Genomic DNA, 23,757 nt, shown 5'->3' with positions numbered 1-23,757 from the left:
CACACACAGACTCTTCCCCTCCCCCTGATCGCTTTGCCCCAACTCTGGACCTCCCTGCTCTGGCATGATTCCATCATGCCCTTAGTCATCTCCCCTGTGTGAGCCCCACACACACACACACACACACACACACACACTGCACATTTCACACATGCAGACGCTATCTCTTCCCCTGTTACTGGGGTCCCCCCTAAGCCTGGGGGGGGGGCATCGACCCACAGAACACTCTCCCACATGTGGAGTCAATTAGGAACAATCTTGTTTTCTACCCACCGCTGCAAAAGGAAGGAGGGTTTTCTGGGGCTCTGTGTGTGTATGTGTGTGTATGTGTGCGCGAGAGTGAGGTAGAAAAGGGAGTTGAGAGAGCATGTTTTTCAAAAAAGAAATAGGCCAGATAGTCGGTTTTATATCAAGCCATTTTAAGCACAAAGAGCCTGCATCTCTGTATTTCTGCCCGCTGTTCACCATCAATTGAGCATGACTTCAGAAAACCGCGACATTATTGCAACTACAGTGCAAATGACACTCAGTCCTCTAGGGCTCAGCATGCATGAATGATGCACGCATGTCACAGATGTGTGTGTGAGTGTGCGGGCTGTTCTGCATCCTCACACCTATCATCGTCATTCCAGATGCACACAAAATCACAGGCCACTTCCTTGGTGTCAGACAAGAGGAAGCCTCCCCTTTAAAAGATTCATGGCTGCTTCAATTATGTATCCTCTTTCAAATTGTCGTGTTTAGACAATTTTCATTATTCATCCGTTTCAAGATTGATGGCTCCCAGTCGGGTGGGCGGCGTAGCGTAAACAAGTGTCTACACCGCTTTTGATTTATCTGTGCAAGAAAACAGCAGCACAAAACAAAGGCCCCTTGCTTTTCACGTCTGCATCAAAGGCGCATTTTTTTGTGCCATTTTTGTGGGGGGGTGCAAGGTAGGGCTGTGTGATTTGTCTATGTATGTGTATGCACAAAGGGCTTTCTCATGAGAACAGGGAATAACATTTGTGATCATAGGGTTTGGGGGTCCTCCATCAAAAAACTGTCATGTTATTTGACTAAAAACTATTCAATTTACATAATTTTAGACTATTATCATTACAAAATGTCTTTAAAAAAAAAACACAGGTTGTAGTTTTTCACATTTCACTCTGACATTAGCAGGAAAAAAGTGAAACAAATACGCTCACTGATGAAGTAAGCGCGATGTCCTGAAGTTATTCTTCACATTTTTGTGAGTGATCACACTGTGTGCCATAAATAATTATTACACAACTTTGTTGGATATTCAATTCTGATTGGTCAATTACGGCATTCTATGGTCTATTATATCTGAATCCGATGCTACGGACGCAGTTCTGATCGTAGACTCTGGAGTCCAATTATATCAATCCGCAGAAAGAAGTCTTGTGGCAAAAAAACTTAAATTAATATTTGGTGTCAAATTAGTATCTGTGTAATAAGCGGCATAATGTACAGCGAGCCAGTCATTATTGGCAGGGTGAGTCCTGCATCACCCTGTCGGTGTTAATTTCGCAATAATGACCGGCTCGCTGTACATTATCCCTCACAAAATAACATTGGTTAAACAAGGCTTATAGTGACGGGATTTGAACTGCGATTTGCTCATCCTCCCAAAGTCAGGGTGAAGCCACTAACCAGCTGTAGGGGTGGGTATCGTTAGGATTGTATCTTTATCTTATACTCTTATCGGCCTGGTTCTTTATCAATACTCTTACTGGTTCTTTTTCATTATCAAAGAATTAAAAAAAAAAAAATTTAAAAACAAATTCAGAACAGGATTAGAATTGATTTATATTTTAAATATAACTAAATATTGTTTTTAGAGCAGCAACAGTAAAGTTTACAACAGCAAAGTCACTATATACACTCAATAATCTCTCACTGGAAACAAATCTAAAATGTCAGTCAAATAAATAATATTCCTGACATCAAAATATGAAGAACACAGTCAATCAGTATCAGTCCTTCCTCCTGTCCTCCTCCCTCTGCTGCTGTTGTGATCATGTTTGGAGAGGAGGGGCTGGTTTATCTCAGCCACTAGCTAAGTTTACAACAATTGGCCAAATTGTTGCTCTGCTGTTAGCTGTGTGTGTGTGTGTCTGTGTGAGAGAGAGCATGCGCGTGTACAGTGGGGGGAGAGGGGCTGACTGACTGGGAGTGGGGTGCTTTGCTGAAGCAAAGGCACAAAACACAAAGTTAGAGATCTTCTATATTAATATGAGAAGAGTAAAAATATTTTAGGTTCATTATGAAACTGTGGCGGGACAAATTAGACTGTGGCAGGTTGCCACAGTTTAGGTAATTATTGGGAAACACTGATATGTGCACACTGATTTTGTTGTGTATGTTCATACCTGTATGTATGTGTGTGTGAGTGATTCTGAGAGCTCCCCTTCAAAAGCTGCCTGTTCCTCAGGGCTCTATGGGGGAACATCAAATAACCCGTGTCACTTCCCTCACCTGGCGAGTCCCCCCTTCAAAAATAGCCCATGACACTAAAGCTGAAGGCTCAAGGCCCTCAAAATGCCCTTTCCCCCTGGGTGCTGTTTAATAATGCAGTCTCCACAATTAGAAAAAAAAGCAGGGTGAGAAAAAGTTGTTGTGGAGAGGTCTCTACCTCCCACTGTGTAGTGGACAGGACTCAATGAGCTAATGCTACACAAACAACACACCAACCAGAAAAGACTGGGAGTAGCAGGATGAGTGTATATATGTGTGTGTGTGTGTGTGTATTTGTGTCTTCTCACCAGCTGAACGTAGGCTACTTTATAGTCAGGCTGCTTAACTTTCTGGTTTAGGTGATTCCTCTTCTTGTTGGAGCCTGAGAAACAGAGAGAACAGCAGGTAATGTATTTGTTGGCAAACAGGAATGACTACACATGAGCAAATTCTGGTTGTGAGACAGATGAGAGTGGGACAGAGTGATGATGATGACAACAACATTTATAAATATGGTGAGAGTAGGGTTGGGCAATATGACGATATACCGTGTAGACGATGGAAATTTGTCAACTGGTAGAGATCTTTCTATACTGTTTCTACTGAGGTAGCTTGCCCTTTAAAATCTTGAGTTGTATTGGGTCTTGGTGGGCAATGTTTCAAAAGCGTGAGCAGGACTGCTTTAGTGTTTTATATAATGAATATAATGAAGTACCTTGATTTGAAAGGTATTTACTTCACTGGATGAGACAAATACAGACACTCCATTTTGATTTATTTTCATGTATGAACAGATTTAATGATGTGTATATCACTTTTAGAGCTGCAACAATTAGTGGATCAATTAGACAATAACCAGAAAATTAAATGGCAATTATTTTATAATCAATTAATCAATTGTCAAGTTTTTTAAGCAAAACCTTGATGGTTCCAGCATTTCAAATGTGAACATTTGTAGCTTTACATTATATCATATTAACTGAATATTTTTGAGTTTTAGATTGTTAGTTGAATGAAACAAAACATTTGATTGCATCACCTGGAACTCTAGGACATAGTGATAGTTTTCTGATGTTATTAAGACCAAATGAATAATCGATTAATCGAGAAAATAATCGTCAGATTAATCGATATGCTGTGATATAAGTCTACCCATAGGTGACAGTCAGCAAAATGACTAAAACACTATCCTGACATTTATTTACCTGCACCTTCCTATCTGAACAACAGATATTTTACTATACAATTTTGTTAATTTCCCTGTAGAACAAAGAATACTTTGTGTGTACGCGTGGTAAAGCAGAGCCTAAACTTGTTGACTATGGAAGGCAGGTTAACCTCTTCCCCAGCTGGAGATGATGATTACATCATCCTCTTTCCTGTCAGACCTCTCCAAGTCTGGAAGACAGGGGTGTGTGTGTGTGGATGCAGGCTAGTAGGTAAAAGGTAATTTTACTAAACTTTCAGGCACTTCACACAGGTATCTCAATCTTTACGACAAAAACTCTACAAATCAATGATGCATCAAACGACCAAAGCATCAAACGGTTCATCTCTGCCTTAGAACTCTAATCTCAATGAGACCCTCATGGTCAAGTCAACAGGCCCTCTGAGTAACTGCCATTGCCATGGGAACAGTTTATGACATGAAAAACAAGAGAAACATTCCGCTGTAATGAGTCATTTGTGTGTGTTTGTGTGCGTGTCTATGTGTGTGTGTGTGTGTGGTACGTGTAGCTAGTAATCACTAGCCAGGCAGCCCACTGCTCAGGGCTTTCCCTGAGCAGGGTTGTAAACCCCCCAGCTAACTGGAGGCCCCTGTGTGGGTGGGAGACAGAGGTAACGAAGACAGTGTGTGTGTGTGTGTGTGTGTGTGTGTGTCTGTGTGTGTGTGCTCGTGCGATTACTGAGGAAATCCACAGGGAAACGCTACAACCTTTGAAAGAGCAAGTTAAGACACTGACCTGTCCGCCCCATAAACAAAATAAACACAGGAAACACACACACATACACACACACACACACTTGCATGTCTTGAAAAGGTACAAAGTGTGTTTCTCTTAATTCACATAGCCCTTTCCTAACACAAAGACACACAGGCCGCGCTTTCATACAACACTAGCTAACGCAAGCACAATTTCTCCCACTTTGAGATTGCGGTTTGGCAGCCAGCTATCACGTTACAAATCCCAGGCCGGAGGGATAACCATGGCAACTCCTTCCAAAATACCCCTGCCGCAAATGAAGGGAAGAAAGGGTCGTTTGCGCCCCTTGCTCTACTCTGCCGGTTCCCATCTTTACGCTGCCAATGGAGTGGAACTCCTGACGCAGACAGGGATACCTTCTCTGACGCACCTCGGGATCACCAGGGGCCCTGAGCTGCACTTTCTTCTCCATCCCCCTCTGTCCCCCCACAGCTCACAGCTTTACTTCCACCCAACCTCCCGAGGGGCTTTCCTTTTCCCCTAGCTTTTAATGACACAACCCTAATAAACAGCGTTAATGGGTCCTCCACACTGTAGGCTAGGCTAAGCTAAGCGCCTCTCTCCTATTCCCTCCCTCCACGTCTCCTTCCCAGTCTGTCCTCCAGAGGTAGAGGGGACTCCTCATGGCTCTTCAGGCGCAGCACAGAGGGGGCTTGTGCCTCCTCTTCTCAGCCGTCCCTCAAGGTCTCTCCAACTTCAAGCCACCCATATGTCCTCTCCTTCTGTTCTTCCATGAACTTGCAAATTCCTAGATTTGTAGGAAGTTCTTAAATCAGTCCATGCAAACTTAAGATGTTTCCTCCCCCAATAAAAAGTCAAAAGAATTATTGAGTCAATGATATAACACTGGTGGCTCTATGATCATCCTTGACAAGGGGGCAGGAGGGGATGGGGCACTTAGGGCCCTGTAGCTTTTGTAAGTGAATTGTATGTGTTTGTGTGGAGGGAGCGTGGGGTGTCCTGGGACAGCTGGAGGCTGGAATGCTGCAGCAGCAGATTGTCAGATTAGCAACTGTGTGTGTTAGGGGGAAAGGAGAGCCAGGCACGCTAACCACTACCGCAACTAGCTGCTGGAAAACACTGCTGCTGCATGTCAATGGGAAGACCCTCTACATCGCGAGCTGAAATTGCTAATCGCTGCTAACCACCGCTTACAGTCTCTGAAACAGAATCAATTTATGCTTCCTAAAAGAAAAATCATCTTTCTGGGATGGATATAACATTAAGGATTATAGTGGAAATAGCCTTTATATGATGTCCAAGTTATTTTCATCAGGACAAAAATATTAATAAAACCTCAGATTTAGTCTAGTAGGTTTACACACCAACACCACCAACAACTAGTTTCAGATGTGCATTTTCTTCATTTTTAACAGCCATCAAAAGGTTCTTGGAGCCTGAACTTTGTATTACAAATTACATGTACTTGTATTGGATAGTAATTATTTATTGCATGAAGTTGAAGTTCCTTTTTTTCCCCCATCAGGTTATCAAATTAATTATTTATATACTTTACAGTGTTTGCCGAGGCAGAGTTTAATACACGGTGGAAGTTAAAAGCTTAGCATACTGAGACTGTGCGTGTGTACCATTTGCTCAATTTACTCACAACAGCTGCAGTACAACTTTAGGATTTTAATCTGGATGAAATGTTTGTGGCTTGGCATTGCATACTATGAATCAAGTGTTTTCACCACTGCCTTAACACCCTCTCTCTCAACAGTTCCATGTCTTACATGTACAGTCATGGTGTGTATACTGTTCTTCCACGACTAACTTTCCTTGTTATAAGATCAGTGACTCAGGCAAAGATGTCTGCATTGTAGGGTTTTTTCTTTTATTCTGAAACACTCCTCTGTGGTGATACTCAGTGCACTTAGTGTGACAAATAAAATATATTCTATACAGGAAACAAAGATAAAGCCAAATCCATATCATGGCACAGACCTCTACAGGGGTAATGTGTTTATGCCAGTTATTCCACCCACCCACAGGGTGGAGTTTAAATTCAAGCCTGAGAGAACCAAAATTACAACTGATACATACAATTGCCCTTGTAAGGAATAAATAACATGGAATAGAAGTGAACTGTATTGGACTGAATATTTACAATATCTGTGTATATCTCAACATGCAGAACAAGGAGTATGATTTGAATAATAATCGTACATGTTAAATAAGAGAACTGGCTGCAAGTATCTGAAAATCAGCTTGGATCACTCTAACGAATGAATCTGTCTATCTAATCTATCTAATCTAAGCTATCTAAAAATGTTACGTGAGTTAGAGGTTTTGGACTCCAAAACTGACCCGCAGACAGTCAGGCCCGATTTGAAAAGACCCAAAGGATAATTAGACGCAACCCAAAATGCAGTTGAACTGAACATACCCAAACAGAGAGAAAACACCAACCCTGGCAGCAGCACGATGTGCCAACAACTATAGAAAAAAGTAGCAATATGTACATTTTCCTGCACTTTACTTCAGTTCACACTCCATCTCACGACAAAAACATTTTTCTACTGTGATGATGACGTACCACATAATCAGATATGATTGCGAGTCCACTTGGATCCATTCTGACATTAAGACATATTGGCATCCTAGACTCGCGACAGAATGGACATATGAAGACCTATAGCGTGAGCTAGTGCTCACACTTCTGTAAATAACTGTTGGTTAGTTGGGCTAGTGAAAAAATATTATTATTATTGTCCAGTAGTATCTTCTCTATCAGTAAGTCTATGAGAAATATAAATATTTTATGAGGTACTGTCAACCTTTCCAAGTGAAAATGTAATAGCGCTCTGTATGTGCTTGTGCAAAGCAGTGAAGACACTCACCAAACTGTATCCTGGTGCGAACTGCTCCTACAGGGACATTATAGATCTTCTCCAGGTAGTTCTTTACATCACATTTGGTCATTCTGTCCAGACATGTCCAGAAGAGAAAAACACACATATAGGGAAGAAGAAATAGAGAAAAGAGAACAGGGGTTATACAAGGCATCCAGCAACAGTGTTCGCATGGGGTAAGGAGTGGTTTGAATGCGTGTGTGAGACGGAAGGGAGTGAGGGAAGATGTCTGAGGTTACAGTTGAGCGATATATCTTGTAGAGCACTTGCAGGGTTACATGCTGGATCACTGTCCATCAGATAACACCACATTCACTTACTTGACACAGACATAGAAATTTTACAGCCTATTTGCATACTGCATTCCCATAAACTCTGCTGTTATATTACTTACTGTAACGGACAGGGCACTCCCCTATAAACCCTTATTCAGCTTTTATTCTCTGGACCATAAAGTGGAGAGAAGAGAAATGCGAGTGTCAGTGTTCATCCAATTAGCTGTCTGCATGTATTGATTGCACCCAGTGAAACCCTACACAGGAAGTGTGCCTGGCACCAACTGATCCGGTGGGCCAGCCCAGCTAAAGCTAGCCCACTGGGCAGCATTTGGAACGAATTGCTCCGACCAGAGGAAAAAAGGCTTTTAACTGCTAATCAATCTAGCCAATTGGATTAGCCTGGTAGAGAGCACTTCCCAAATGCGTCTGACAAAGTGCTTAATAGCGATGCTGTGGTCTGACATGAGTGCCTTGGCGTCTTCTATCACCTCATATGTTTCTTTGACAGAACAGGATAATGTAATATTCCCTATTTTTCAGAGTAAACAGCACAATACCTTGAGCTTAACAATATTGGGCGAGGCAAACATTTGCATGAGAAAATCCCATCTGTGAACACAAAGACTCTTTGTACCTAAGAATGATGTAATATGTTTCCATGCTCCTACAAACAATTGCCTTTTCCTCTATAATACGCTAAATTTTGGCAATGCTGAAACTGATGTAGACCTCGCAGACTTCCATTTGACCTATGTTCTGTTTATCGAGAGAGGTAAGCTTACATTTACGATACTTGAGTAACTATTTCCACATTTAATTCCACCATTATAGAAAGCAGGATGGTTTGATGTGGTGACTCTTGAGTATGATAGGGTTTTTCTACCAAACACAACTTCAGGCAGCTGCCTTTGGGAGACGAGAGAACACTAAGCCCTCTGAACTCTCCCTCTCAGAGCCAGTACTGGTAGTACTGCTAGTACTAGGACCACTGGGGGTGTTAGGGTGGAGGAGTTCCTGCATCACTGTGTGAAGAAAGGCGTAAACAAACTTGTTAAGGTCTCTTTAGGCCTATTTGTCTCCCTTTACCGAGTCGAGAGGAGAGAGATGTGTTTCCTAAGATGTGGCATATGTGCCTTTCTGCTCCATTTGCACCCACCTCCTCCGATAACCCCTGTCTCAGTGTGTGTGCCAGAGGGCAGCTAAGTAGAGTGGAGTGATCAGGGGTACTTGAGATCAAGAGAGGAAGAAAGGGAGAGTGATTGCACTGAGAGACAGGTTTTCTTAGAAAGCAGGGGCAGGGAACTGGAAAAGAGGAAAGTGACTTGGGGACTGCGAGGTCTCCTCTGGATCATTAGCAGGGAACACTGATCCTGATTAATGAGGAGAACATTTCTCTATCTAAATCCTTCTGCGTTTACCGCTCCAATTATCCAGCTACCACAAACAGAGACAGCATATATGAAGCATGCGCAAGCATAGTCATGTCTGTTACCCTGCACAAGATGCCCATGCATGTACGAATATGCTTAATAAACAGGTATTAGCTATGGCTGAAATAGCCAATACAGGACACAAAGATAAAACAACAACAACTAAGATGCTCAAGTTGACATGCTGCGGTAAGCGTATTGTGTCATTTCCAGTCACCGGTGTTTGTGTTTTACTAGTAACGTATTTCTCTAGCTCATCACAGTTAATTTTGTTCAATTCTTCATTATAGTGATTAACTATCTACTATAAACGTACACTCAACGTTCTGCTCAAGCACTCATAGCTCTGTCCTTCTTTTAACGACTTTCTCGCTAATCCCGCAGTTTACACGCTATTCAGTTTTGCTAGCTATCGTTCTTTAGCTTAGCAGCTAGTGATGGCTTCTCTCTCTCCCTCTCACTCTCCTGCTCGGTGTGTCAAATGTTTAGCTATTCCCCTGCCTCCTTTAGTGATAACAGTACATGTAATAAATGTAGTTTATTTGTAGCATTGGAGGCGAGGCTTAGTGAATTGGAAACACGGTTCCCCACCATGGGAACTCAATCATTAGCTGCTGTAGTTAGCCAGCCCCCAGTAGCAGACCGACCAGAGGTAGTTCCTGTCCATCTCCCGGCAGCCGGGAAACCAGGGAGGCTGGGTGACTGTCCAACCTGTTCACGTTTCTAACAAGTTCTCCCCACCCAGCAACACACCAGCTGAGAAACAAACTCTGATTATTGGCAGCTCTATTTTGAAAAAAGTGAAATTAGCGACACCGGCGACCATAGTCAAATGTATTCCTGGGGCCAGAGCGGGCGACGTTGAATCCTATTTAAAACTGCTGGCTAAGGATAAACGCAATTCACGTCTCCGGTAACGACTCCCAATTATGCCAATCGGAGGTCACTAAAGTTAATGTTGAGTCGGTGTGTACACATGCAAAGACAATGTCGGACTCCGTAGTTTTCTCTGGGCCCCTGCCAAACCTGACCAGTGATGACATGTTTAGCCACATGTCTTCATTCCGCCGCTGGCTGTCGAGGTGGTATCCAGCAAACAATGTGGGCTTTGTAGATAATTGGTGGACTTTTTGGGGAAGACCTGGTCTCATTAAAAGAGACGGCATTCATCCCACTTTGGATGGAGCAGCTCTCAAATCCAGAAATCTGGTCGAGTTTATTAGTGGACTGAAACCATGACAACTCAGAGTTGAGATCAGGAGGCAAAGTTGCAGTCCTACACGCTTCTCTGCGCGTCCAGAGCAGTTACCCACCCAAAACCCCTTAGTGACGGTGTCTGCCCCCCGACCACTTAAATTAATAAAATCTAAAGTTAACAGAAGAGGAGTTATAAATAAAAACCTAAACAAAAACGCTGAAATAGCACAACAAAATAGGAGAATTAAATGTGGACTCTTAAACATCAGATCTCTGTACCACGCTCCTGGTCCTCATTCTGAATTTTAATCTGAGTTTTTATCAAGTTTAGTCCTTAAAACAGATAAAGTAATTATTGTAGGGGATTTAAATATTCATGTGGACGTTGAAAATGATAGCCTTAGTACTGCGTTTATCTCATTATTAGATTCAATTAGCTTTTGTCAGAGTGTACATAAAGCCACTCACTGTTTGAACCACACCCTTGTCCTTGTTTTGGTATATGGCATTGAAATTGAACATTTAATAGTCTTTCCACAGAATCCTTCTTTATCGGACCATTATTTAATAACTTTTGAACTGCTATTGCTGAACTACACACCATAAGGCAAAAATTCTTACTCTAGATGTCTATCGTAGTCATCTGGACACTGTTTTCAGAATCAAGACGTCAGACGTCAAGACTACGACTGAAACCTTTTCTACGATAGAACACTCCTGGACGAATGAGGGACTACACCGTCTCTAGATGTCTATCTGATATTGCTGTGGCTAGATTCAAGGAAGCGATCCCATCTGCATTTAATTCAATGTTATGTCTCAATATAACAGAGGACTCCTATGCAAATCGCAGCCCCTCCCGATTTGACCATCTAGTTGATAGCGCTGCAGGCTCACTGTGAACGACACTCGATTTTATCGCTCCTCTAAAAAAGAAGATAATAAAACAAAGAAGGTTAGCTCCATGGTATAACCCCCAAACCCGCAAATTAAAGCAGACATCACAAAAACTTGAAAGGAAATGGCATTCCAACAACCTGGAAGAATCCCGTTTAGTCTGGCAAGATAGTCTTAACATACAGGAAGGCCCTCCGTAATGCCAGAGCAGCTTACTACTCATCATTAATAGAGGAAAATAAAAACAACCCCAGATTTCTTTTCAGCACTGTAGCCAGGATGACAGAGAACCATAGCTCTATTGAACCATGTATTCCTATAGCGCTCAGTAGTAATGACTTCATGAGCTTCTTTAATGATAAAATTTTAACTATTAGAGAAAAAATTAATCAAGTCCTGCCTTCAACCGGTGCAGACTTGTCTTCAAACACAGGAACCTTAGAAACAGCTGTAGACCCTGATGTGCATTTTGGCTGCTTTGCTCCTGTCGATCTTCTTCAGCTGACTTCCACGATTAATTCATCTAAGCCATCAACCTGTCTCTTAGACCCCATTCCAACTAGGCTGCTTAAAGACATTTTATCCTTAATTAGCACTTCTTTACTGGATATGATCAATCTGTCTTTAATAACAAGCTATGTACCACAATCCTTTAAAGTCTCTATAATTAAACAGCTTCTTAAAAAGCCCACTCTTGATCCAGAGGTTTTAGCCAACTATAAACCTATATCTAACCTTCCCTTTCTTTCCAAGATCCTTGAGAAAGCAGTCGCCAATCAGTTGTGTGACTTTCTAAATAACAATAGTTTATTTGAGGATTTAGATGGCATTGCCCTGGCCTCCAGCAGCACCGTAAGGAACCTCTGAGTTATCTTTGATCAGGATTTATCCTTTAACTACCACATGAAACAAACTTCAAGGACTGCCTTTTCACCTACGTAACATATATCAGGCACATCCTGTCTCAAAATGATGCTGAAAAATTAGTGTATGCATTTGTTACTTCTAGGTTAGACTACTGCAATTCCTTATTATCCGGCTGCCCGATTAAGTCGCTTAAGACTCTCCAGTTGATCCAGAATGCTGCGGCACGTGTACTGACAAGAACTAGGAAAAGAGATCATATTTCTCCAATATTAGCTTCTCTGGACTGGCTCCCTGTAAAATCCAGAATAGAATTTAAAATCTTTCTCCTCACCTACAAAGCTCTTAATGGTCTGGCACCATCGTATCTTAAAGATCTCATAATACCTTATTATACGACTAGAACACTGCGCTCCCAGAATGCTAATGCTTACTTGTGGCTCCTAGAGTCTCCAAAAGTAGAATGGGAGCCAGAGCCTTCAGTTATCAAGCTCCTCTCCTGTGGAATCAGATTCCAGTTTGTGTTCGGGAGGCAGACACCATCTCCACATTTAAGAGTAGGCTTAAGACTTTTCTCTTTGGTAAAGCTTATAATTAGGGCTGGCTTGGGTGAGTCCTGAACCATCCCTTAGTTATGCTGCTACAGGCCTAGACTGCCGGGAGACTTCCCATGATGCGCCTCTTTCCTCTCTCCTTCTCTCCCTCTCCATGTGTATACATTTTTATCCCATTACTGCATGTTACTAACTCAACATCTTCTCTCTCCCATAATTTTGTGCTTTCTCTCCTTCTGTCGCTCTCAGCAGGTTTTTCTGCCTCCGGAGCTGCAGAGACTGGATTTGTGGTTGTGAGCCACTTACTTACGTGTTCCTGCTCGACAACTGCTACTACAGTTGTTGTTATTGGCTTTGTTACTAATACTGACTACTAATTTTTCCTTTAGCTTCCTATTATTACAAATGTATTATTATTATTAACACTACAATTACTATTCTACTATTTAAAAAATAAAATAAATAAATTCTACGTGGTCTTTGCATTCTCTCTCTCTCTCTCTCTCTCTGTCTCTATCTCTCTCTCTCTCTCTCTCTCTCTCTAAACACAGCAGCCCATTGAGTCTGGTTCTGTCCAAGGTTTCTGCCTCTTAAAGGAAGTTTTTCCTTGCCACTGTCGCCAAATGCTTGCTCATGGTGGAATTTGTTGGTTCTCTGTAATTAATATTATAAAGAGTACGGTCTAGACCTGCTCTATAGAAAAACTGCAATGAGATAACTTCTGTTATGAATTGCCACTATATAAATAAAATTGAATTGAATTAGATAGGCCTAGCTGTTTTTTCCCTGACCTAAGTCAATACATGACTCCCATTTCAGCAACAAACTGGAATCAAGTCTGAGATAAAGCCTTGGGTTGAAAGCTGAGGAGAAAATGTCAAGTTAAGCGTGTACATAAACAAGGCTAAACTTAGACAAAGGGCGTGGTGTCTCCAATAGTGATGCTGGCAGCATCTGATCATCATCCCAGTATAAACACCCATCTGACTCCACAAGCTAACCTTTCACACTTCTGCCTCACAAGAAGAGTGAAAACCTGTCTTCAGCAACTGCCAAGGCCAATGGCATCGTTCCTCAGCAACTGGTATATATTTATACGCAAACACACATGCTACAAAGATTCCTCACCAAAGATGATGATAGAATTCCAAACACAAAACCTAGAAGGGCATCAGATGACACAGACGATGGATTAGGTTCAATTATGGTCCGTTGTTGCTGAGCAGGTTTAAAACAGGCACACGGGCATCACTGTCAGAAAACAATTAAAAAAGTTATATTGTTCTGCATTGTTCAACGGGAGGTGTAGAAGGGAGATATAAGCCCTAAATCTGATATCAAGTGGTGCTAAACCAAACAAGTCTCTGAAGGGATACAGGCACGGTGACAATATAGTAGATTTGTCAATCTGCAGATTACCCTGCACACCTCTGTCAGCTGCTCTTAAATACAATCCCTCCTCTGCAGTGAATCTACATGCTCTTGAATATTTCCTATTCTCAAATGTGGGCTAACTCACACTGAGCCAAGGAGATTGTGAGTATCAGTTCCAGTAGTTTAAGGCAGTAGTTTAAGGCCATTTACACTTGTGCCCCAAAAGCATACGAGAGAAGTAGGTGAAAGGGCAATGTTGGAAAAGTGCAAGGCAGGACAGAGGCAGCTTTGACAATCTTCAACAGTAAGGATAGTGAATGTATTCTGAAAGCTCAGAGACTACTGCATGCTACATGCCTAATAATGTGCTGGTGTTAAAAGAACATCTGCCAGGTGAATGGGTAGTGCCTCTGTTGTACACAAAAGGATGCCCTATACAGACACCCACTCACAATGATCGTCAACCACAAATAATACACAACAAATATTGACTGAAACACTAAGGTTTAGCAGATCTGGACCTTTGGCTGAATAAAGTTTGTAGATGCTGAAAACCCTATTTATACCTGATATTAAAGAAAACAAGAAATAGGGATGTCCTAGTGGTTTAAGACGCGTACTATGAAACCACATCCTCAGTTCGATACCAGCAGATTACCTTTGTTGGATGTCATTCCAAGATAATGGAGAGTTGTGAATAAAAAGTTATTGTGCAGTCAGGAATATAATTACAGATTAATAATTGAAGCACTGACTATCGGCATGCTTATAGAGTATGTCACTGTACTACTACTGTACTGCTTTGACTTGAAAGATCAACTAATGGAGAGTAGAATTTAGTGTGCACAGCTTCAAAATGGGATAGATCATTTTTAATGGAAAAATCAAGACATCAATTTAATCTCTATGTATGCAGACGACTCAGCAATTTATGTGGCAGCTTCCTCAACTGATGAATTTGTTAATGCTCAAAGGGAATTGCAGTTGATGGTGGCATAGGCTGTAAATACCAAAATAACTCTAAATGCTTCTAAAACTTAAAGTATTGTGTTTGTGTCAGTTTAGAACAGACTCTGTATAGACACTGTATGTCATGTGTATGTTACAATGTTACTACTGAACAAGTTCATGAGACTAAACTTAAAAGGTACAAAACTGGATAACAAGTTACAAGTTAGACCTAAACAGGTTGATGAAGGTTGAAAATGTGCAAAATGAGAAGAGGTCTGTCAATTGTCACGTTTTAGGACAGCATATTTGCAAAATACTTTAGTATACTCGAAATTGTTCACCACTGGACACTATCCACAAAAATAGCAAAGCCAGGTTCAAAGTTTCACTCAAACAATTCCTCCTGAGGCATCAGATATCTTCATCTTGATTTGAAAACATAATCAAATGTGTATGTATGAACACATTAGTGCTATTGCTGTACTCAGTGTACTGCTGCCACCTGTAGGTTTGACCCATAATTACCTATTTTCACAGTGTGGGTAGACATACTGATGTAGACCCTTTTATTAGGTTAACAACAAACAGTTGTTTTGCAGTGGGAAGTGGGCAATTGAATAAATGTTATGTGAAAAACTATGCTTATCTGGTAGTTTAGTTTCATATTCGGGTAGGATTAGTAGTCATCATGGTGAGTCATGTTTCAAAAATGGTGTGTGTACTCCACTGTATAAACTGAATGCCATGTCACAGTCCTTGTAAATTAGTAATCGCTATAACTGCACTTGATCCAAAGACAGGGGGTGTTGCTGTTGTCATGTCCTTCTTGTTTTAAGATGAACATTACTTTTTATAGGGATGATTCAGTGACCATCTTGCTTCTTGTGGCTACCATTAATCCTCCTTGGAAAGGCTGCTTGTTTTAGCAACTTGACTTGGCAAACCACTGGAAAGCTTTTAATGTGGCTCCTTGTTTGATAGAAACTGGGCTGCATCTACATTTGGGATTTTTATGGTTACTTTTTTGCTCGGCAGATCAACTTTAAGTATTACAAGGCAATGGAAAAGAAGAGGATGCAGCCACACATAGAAGTGATGCAGAGTTGCAGGCAACAGGCGCTTTGGATTGCAGTTTGGAGGAACCTCACTCCTTCAACACATCATCAACTATCTGGCCTCTTTTTCCTGTATGTCCTGTAAGTTGCATCATGTTGCCCTGAAAAACCATTTATAAAAATGGTTACTGCCAAACCCCTATTAAAGCTGACAGATGTTAATTTGTTAACAGAATCCAGAATTGTCTCAATTGCTCTTGCATCAGCTAATACTACAAAATTATGTAATGGTACAAGTGGGAAATATCATGATGACATACATGCCAAACCCCCAAAAACTGCATTAACAAAGAAGAACAGAGTACAAAGGTATACCTTTACCATCACTGACTGAAAGAAATGACAACTTTAGACTACAAACTGTGGTCTCAAAAGAGCAGGAGCATTCATCAATAACACACAGCTGAATTGTCCCTCGTCCCTCTAACGTGGTGTGTTCTAATAAGCCTCAGACATTATTTTATGGGTAACCTTTATTAACAAGCTGTAGGGTAAACATCCAAGGTACACCAAACAGTCCATACACACACACACACACAACATCAAAGTACATTGTGTCAGAGCGGCTTAGTGGTGAGAATGAAACAGGAGAGTTGTTTTCTGCACAGATGAAAGGCAAAAGAAAGCCGCTCCTCATTGTAAGTCTGCCCCATTGTCAGGTTTGAGTCGAGATACGCACACTCACTACTTTAACCCTCCCATCTACACAGACAATACATGCACAGAAGCTGCTCAACACTAAGTATCAAGATCATAATAGCAGACTTTGTTAAGAGGGAAAGCCATTGAGGAACCTGAGACTTAGGGAGAGAAGAGACAGCTGAGAAGTTGAGAGTGTAAGAGCAGCGTGTGAAGGATTAGATTTATTGTTCAGGTATTGAAGAACATAAATAGATCAAAGAACAGGTCACCAGGAGTCACTAAACTCCTTACAGAGAGACAGGTCAGTAAAGACTCAATAGTTAGTTACACTCCTCTACTGGCTCGCTAAATGACTTCCTATGACATAAACTGAGGTTAATTAGCGTGAAAAATAACCCAGTTTCAAACGTGAGGACTGTGTTTATGAAGTGGAACAGGCGAACAGAAACAGAGTGATTGCCATGACAATCATAACACTGTTTGATCCAACAGGTACTGAACAGTTGTCAGAGTGGAAAGACTCTGTGAGCTGCTGTGGAGCAGGGTCATGTCTGATTACAGGGTGAAACCGCAGCATGGTCTGGTTTCATAGTTATTAGACAGCATCATAGCATGAAATGTGACTGAGTAGTAGACTGAACACAACGTTCAGTGTTGTGTTCAGTTCTTTTCGAGTGTGTGTGTGTGTGTCAGCGCTGGCCTCTAGCCATGCCAGGTGAGGCACAAGAGTTGTGTGTGGGTGTAAACCCAGAAATTTGATGATGTTCCTTCTAGAGCAGAGAGGAAATACTAACATAGCACAAAAGGTTCAAGAACAATCAAAAAGACAAACAAATACTTCCCTCCAGCAGGTAGAAAGAGAATTACAAGAGAACACAGGCCAGGTGTCTCAAACAACAAGTGCCAAAGAGGGATTGGTTTTGGACGCGTTGCAAAGCGTTTAAGAAAAGCACAATAAACAGCAGAGTCCAGGGTGGAACAGAGGGAAAGGACAGAGAAAAACATGCGCAGATGATAGCAAGTGAGTGATACTGCAAACAAGCAAAAAACTACAAAAAAGCAAGAGAGAACAAGACAGACAACCACCAATATCTAACTCCCAGGTGTCACTGAGCTAAAGACCACCTTGTGTTATTGCCCAAAGAATGCCAACATTACCACTTCTCATTAACAGCTGCTCGGCACTACAACTTACCCACGCTAACACCGCCTACCCTTGAGAGTCATAACTACAACAGCTTTCACTGCCGTAATGACTCAGACTCATCAATAAGCTGGGAGTGGGAGTGATATTTGGTTTGTGTCTCTGTCTCTCCATGTGTCCATTTACTACATTGTGTGTATGAAAAGTAAAAAATAACAGTGTTTCAAGCACCAGCAGCATATCAATCAGCCATGCACCTCTCCCATGCATCAAAGACTGCAAGAAAAAAACCTGTACACACCCTTATAAACACACATGCACCCTGCACTTACCCACTTTTGTGCATATATACACAAAGACACACACCATTCTCACAAACTGACTCACCCACACTGACAAGCGCGCACAAAGACACACACACACACACACACACACACACACACACACACACACACACACACAATTACATAAGCACCCTAGGAGTTTGGCAGAGAAGAGGCAAGAATCAGAGTGGGAGGCCAGGCACCTGGATGAACAGATTATGGTCTAAACCCCACCAGAGACACATAGATGAGCTGCCTCAAACTTTAATTTTTCTCCCTAGTGTGGGTTCTGGCCCTCTCATCGCCTGAGGAGTACTGCTAACCTCAGTGACCTTGGCTCACAAAGGTAGTCAAAATCAGCTCATCACTACTAAGTGCTGACTGTAAGGACCTCCTGTTGCATTTTATGACAGAATACGCATTGTCCAAACCCACTAAATTGAGTAATCATAAGACAAAAAAACAGCAAAATTAGGAGGCTGTAAAGTGGTGTTATATATAGCATACTCCATTGGACACGAGTTATGGAGAATGATCAGGAACAGTTTGCTTTCATTTTCTGTGTAGATATTAATATTGGCTCCTCTAGGTAACTAATGTTTGATGTCTCGCTGTCTACAACATGGCCTGAACCTCCACTGCAGCACCAAATAAAAGCACTTTTGACCTCACCTTCTACCCCGCTCCCCATGTCAGTCTTTTGCAAGTCATGATTGCAACTGAGCTCATTAAAGACAGCCATAAAGTGGTAAGAACTGTCTATACTGTTGAGGACTGACAGCTCCGATTTCTGTTCTTGAGGCTGTCACGCCACCTGGTGGCCATGATGCACAACTCCAGCTACAAAATACTGGTCCAGAAACACTGCTGCAGTGCCAGTAAAAACAAATTATTGCAGCCTAAAATGTGAAACATATGTTCATTATATAATAGGTCTGAATGACACTAAATTACTACTATAGTCTAACAAAATAAACAACCTAAAATAACTTTGATGCCAAATAAAATAACAGATTTTTGTAGTCCCAGAATAGTAACATTTACAGCCCATAAAGGGCGTCACTATTTTTTTTTTTTTTTTTTTTTTTTGCTATAAGAGTTGGTATAGTCACTGGGATGCTATTCTTCATCCTCAAGGTCCAGGTTCAGAACCCCATGATAATTGTCATCCGACCTGCAGAAAATACGGAGTGCTATGAGGCTGAGGCTGCGTGTTCTTAAAGAAGACGGCTGCTAAAAAGACAAATATTTCCAAGTAAGGTGATTAGCATTTGAAGTGATGCAAGTCTACAAATTCACCATTAGAACAATTCATAGGCTTCAAACTATAAGGAGCTGGGATTCTGGACAGTAGCAGTTTCAGAAGAATGGATGTACTGCAGTATGTATTATATAGCTCTATGGAGACTGGAGAAAGATACTCTGACAAGTCAGATGCATCAGGTCAGATTTGACATTTGTAATAAGTAATAATTAATAACAATGGACATTATCAATAGATAGTAAGGGTGGTGTAAGTCAGAAATGTGCAATATTTTGTCTGAAACACTGTACACTTAAAATGAATTACAGAAGTTATTAGACACTGATAGTGGAAGTAGTGCAAGTGAATTTCAATGCTGTAAGTAAGAATGTTTTTTAAATATCTACAAATCACATCTACATATATGTAACTGTAGGAAATGCTACTGATTGTAAAAAACAATTGCTAAAATTCAGGCGACACTTTGATTCTGCACAGACACACATTAGCCACATTCATGCAGAGTACAGTCATAGCTTTTTGGTGGCATTATATGTAGTACAATCAACCTACCCGAGGATGGTGTAATAATCTAAGGAAATGGATGTATGAACATACATATTGCCTACATCACATTCTATACGACTTCCCAAAGCTACTATATACAAATAGGGTTGAAAGTTAACATAATTCAGCCACTACACCTATCTCCTCCACCTATGTGCGCTTGAAACACATGGTGAATAGCCTAAGTGATATTGACTAATAATAAACTCATTGGTGGTACTGGCACTGTTGCATAAAATCACTTCTAAAAGGGGAACCAGCTCTCAATTGCTATTCCTAATAGTAATCCTTTTGATTGAGAAACTACAAGGCCTGACAGCTAGTAGTATTACATAACAGTAGAGTACTCGGCCTTTGTATTTTCTTTAATCCATCTCTACACAATATGGCAGGGAAGATCTGTAAGCAAAGACTTACTCCATTGGGATGCGAAACTGGACAGTGTCAGGAGGCTGCTCTTTTCCCGGCCTCACCAGAGTCAGGAACCAGTTGGGTCTGAAGATCCTCAGCTGAGGGTTGCCCAGCTGGTAGAGAGGGTATCTGAGAGGAGAGGCAGACTCTTATCATGTACAGTATCATTCCCAGACATCCTGTAGTATATCACGGTGTAGTCCCTCATTCGTCCAGGAGTGTTCTATCGTAGAAAAGGTTTCAGTCGCAGTCATCTGGACACTGTTTTCAGAATCAAGACGCTTCGGCTCCCATCCGGAAGACATTCTCAATTGTGAAAAAATGGGACGGGAACTAGAATTTTCTAGTAATGTTTTTACAATTCGGAATGTCTTCTGGATGGGAGCCGAAACGTCTTGATTCTGAAAACAGTGTCCAGATGACTACAACTGAAACCTTTTCCACGACCTGTAGTATATCCTACAATCACACTAACAACTGGAAAGATATTAGAGTTTAGTTTCATTTGCTATAGCTGATTGTTGCCAAAAGTTGATAAAAGCAAATATAAAAAAGATCTGTTTCAAAAGAGAGCTGTGTAATGAAAGCAGACAGGATGTGATCACTGCTTGTGGTTTGCTACATGCCATCCAAACCATACTCTGTGCCTTGACGTGACCTCTGCCATTCCAGCTATATGGAAGTGTCTGGCTTTTTAGCTGCTAAATGGGTTTATCAGAGCTTTTTCACTGAAATCAACTGAAACCTTTTCATATATCTTCATGTAAGCGTACAGCTCACTTGAAAATGGCACAAAATGGCATGTTTGAGAATTGTTTTGGTAGTTATATGAAAGATGCTATGTCTTTCGTTGTATTTGGTTAACAAAAACAAAAATCTTAAAGAAACACAATGACACTAAGAGTTTCTATACTACAAAAAGGTCCTGGACATTACAGATGCACCTACTTTCAATTTTACCTCCAAATGAAGTGGTTAAAATTATGTGGTTCCACGGTTTGCTTGTTTATAACCTTTCTGATCGTCTAACTGCTCTTGTTTTTTTGCCCTGTCATACTTCACTGTAGCGATGCTGCAGTGTTCCCAGATATAAGCTATTGTTTTTGTGAGTACAATATTATCATTACCAATAGAAATCATAGTCATAACTACAAAAAGTCATAATAAACTAGAACTATCCTTTAGCCATGTGTTGAGCCTGCAAAGCAGTATATAGCATATAGCTCTCTATTCTTAGACCTTGGTTGAATCCCTTAAGAACAATGACAGTATTGCCCCGATGTTGTATATGTGTATAGACACAGAGTTACTTCACTATCTATAGACCATTACATTGACCTGAGTGCCATAGTAACCCGCATAGTTACTATACTACGACTCTAGCTGCATGTTAACGGCAGTTTGTTTTTAGCATAGCTGGCTAATGCTTGTTACGTTCTTGTTGCGTAAATTAACATAATCTAAGAATCAGTGAGCACATAAAACGCCGATTAAAACGCACTGACAATGTGAAAATAAATACAAACAACGTGTGCCGATACTTACACTCACACATACGTCCTGTATGTGTGAGTGTAACTATTGGCACACTCAGCTCGAAGGCTGAGAGATGCTAACGTTAGCTGGGTTTGCTAGCCTACCAAACGGCCAGAAAAGTGGACTAACAAAGATTTTCTACGAGGCCTCATTTCGCGTATTTATATATGTAGAAATGAAAAGACATGACACTCACAGTAGTCTTGTTACTGGCATCACTGGAACGGTTTATTATGAGACATAAGCTGCAAGCTTGTTGTTTTGTAGTCTTTTCAAGGTTGTCAAATGCTACACGTGCATAGATGTACTTCCGGGAAACAATCGCACGGCGCAGACGCATTGGAGTAGGTCCTTGTCCTTGTCCTTTGCCTTTGCCATTGCCATTACCTCCTTCTCCTTCTTTTTCTTCTTCTTCTTCGTAAAGTTTTATGGCGGCTGGCAACCAACGTTATGGCTTCTTTTGTATACTTGTCAGCTATTTCATGTCCTTTGATTCCTATATGTGCTGGTATCCATACAAATGTCATATTTAGCCCCATCATTTGAATTCTGAGGCATCTGGTATGCTGTCTGAATGGCTGTACTTCAAGCTGATTAATGACGAGCTGGAATCAGAGCATATTACTGCTCTCAAAGGTCTCACATCTTAAGCCCATTGCAATGCTAACAAAATTGCCAGCATCTCCCCTGTATACACCGATACTCCATCACTGATTCGTTTGCCAATTTTAATGTTGAAATCTGGAACTATGAATGAAATACTAGTTTTGTCAGCTGTGTATTACTAGGATGTATTACTGGGAGTGGTACTGTTGGACTAATGTTTGTTTCAGTTATTCCAAGTTCTTTTGCTTTCTGCTCTCTGCTCAATTGTCCATGCAAAACTTTTTTTTTCTCTCCTCTCCCTTTCCCAACAGGGTTTTAGTGCATCTAGCGTTGGATGATCTTCATTATGTCCTTTTAAATTAACCCAGTAGTTTAAATATAGCTGTATTCTCCTTAATTCCAGTGGCATTTCTCCCATTTCCACTTGTAATGCTGATGTTGGGGTTGTTCTGATGGCACCATAGTCTTAAAGCCTGATATTGAATGTTGTCTAACTTTGTGAGAGATGTACTTGCTGCAGGTCCAAGACACCCATAATCTAATACTGATCTTATTAATCCTATGTAGATGGTTTTCAGTGCTGATCTCTCTGCCCCCATTCACTTCCCACCAGACATCTCATTACATTTAATACTTTTTTACTCTTGTCAGTTACCTTCTCAATATGTACTGCCCATGTGATTCTTTCATCAAACCACAACCCTAGAAATTTTAATTGTTTCACTCTTTCCAATTCTTGATTATATCATTTTAATTTTAAATTAGTGTCATTTATTTTTCGTGTAAAGAACATTGTCTTTGTTTTGTCCACTGAGAACTTAAATCCCCACTTAAATGACCATTCTACTATTTTGACAATAGCCTCCTGTATTTTCTTCACACTAAATTCCAAATTCCTACCTCTCTGAGAATCCCATCCCATTCTCCAAATTCAGAAAAACATCATTTATCATAATAGAAAATAACACAGGACTCAATATAGTCCCTTGAGAAGTTCCATTTTCAACAAAAAAATTCCTGAATAACACTGTTATCTGAATCAATCTTCCATTTAAAAGTCTTTGATCCACATATACATTAGGCCTTTAACCCCTAATTTACTCAGTTTAATTAATAATCCTTCCTTCCACATCATATCATAAGCCTTCTCTATATCAAAAAAGATGGCCACTACGCATTCCCTATTAATCTGCGCTTTCCTTATTTCATGTTCTAAACATAAAGCAGGGTCAATTCTACCTCTACCTATTCTGAATCGACTTTGATATTTTGATACATAGCCTTTGCTTTCCATATATTACATCAATCTTACATTTATCATT

The 23,757-nt window shown here is 40.8% G+C and overlaps 1 protein-coding gene across 2 annotated transcripts in view; it reads right to left on the bottom strand.

The window, feature by feature from the left end:
- mrpl23 (mitochondrial ribosomal protein L23) overlaps positions 1–22,181 on the bottom strand; it is a 41,037-nt gene extending 18,856 nt beyond the window's left edge. Inside the window, exons 1-5 of one of the 2 annotated variants that reach the window (XM_044193710.1) lie at positions 22,026–22,181; positions 20,300–20,422; positions 7,292–7,374; positions 2,772–2,845; positions 2,379–2,444 (exon numbers count right to left, since the gene is read on the bottom strand). In XM_044193710.1, the coding sequence (XP_044049645.1) occupies positions 2,379–2,444; positions 2,772–2,845; positions 7,292–7,374; positions 20,300–20,422; positions 22,026–22,045 (366 nt within the window). In that variant the 5' untranslated portion in view covers positions 22,046–22,181. The remainder of the gene's footprint in view (positions 1–2,378; positions 2,445–2,771; positions 2,846–7,291; positions 7,375–20,299; positions 20,423–22,025) is intronic. The other variant, XM_044193711.1, reaches the window with a different exon arrangement.
- Positions 22,182–23,757: the final 1,576 nt, after the last annotated feature.

The sequence above is a fragment of the Siniperca chuatsi genome, linkage group LG4, assembly GCF_020085105.1.
Source record: "Siniperca chuatsi isolate FFG_IHB_CAS linkage group LG4, ASM2008510v1, whole genome shotgun sequence".
In the NCBI taxonomy this organism is placed as follows: domain Eukaryota; kingdom Metazoa; phylum Chordata; class Actinopteri; order Centrarchiformes; family Sinipercidae; genus Siniperca; species Siniperca chuatsi.
This window is presented reverse-complemented; position numbering and strand designations above follow the sequence as displayed.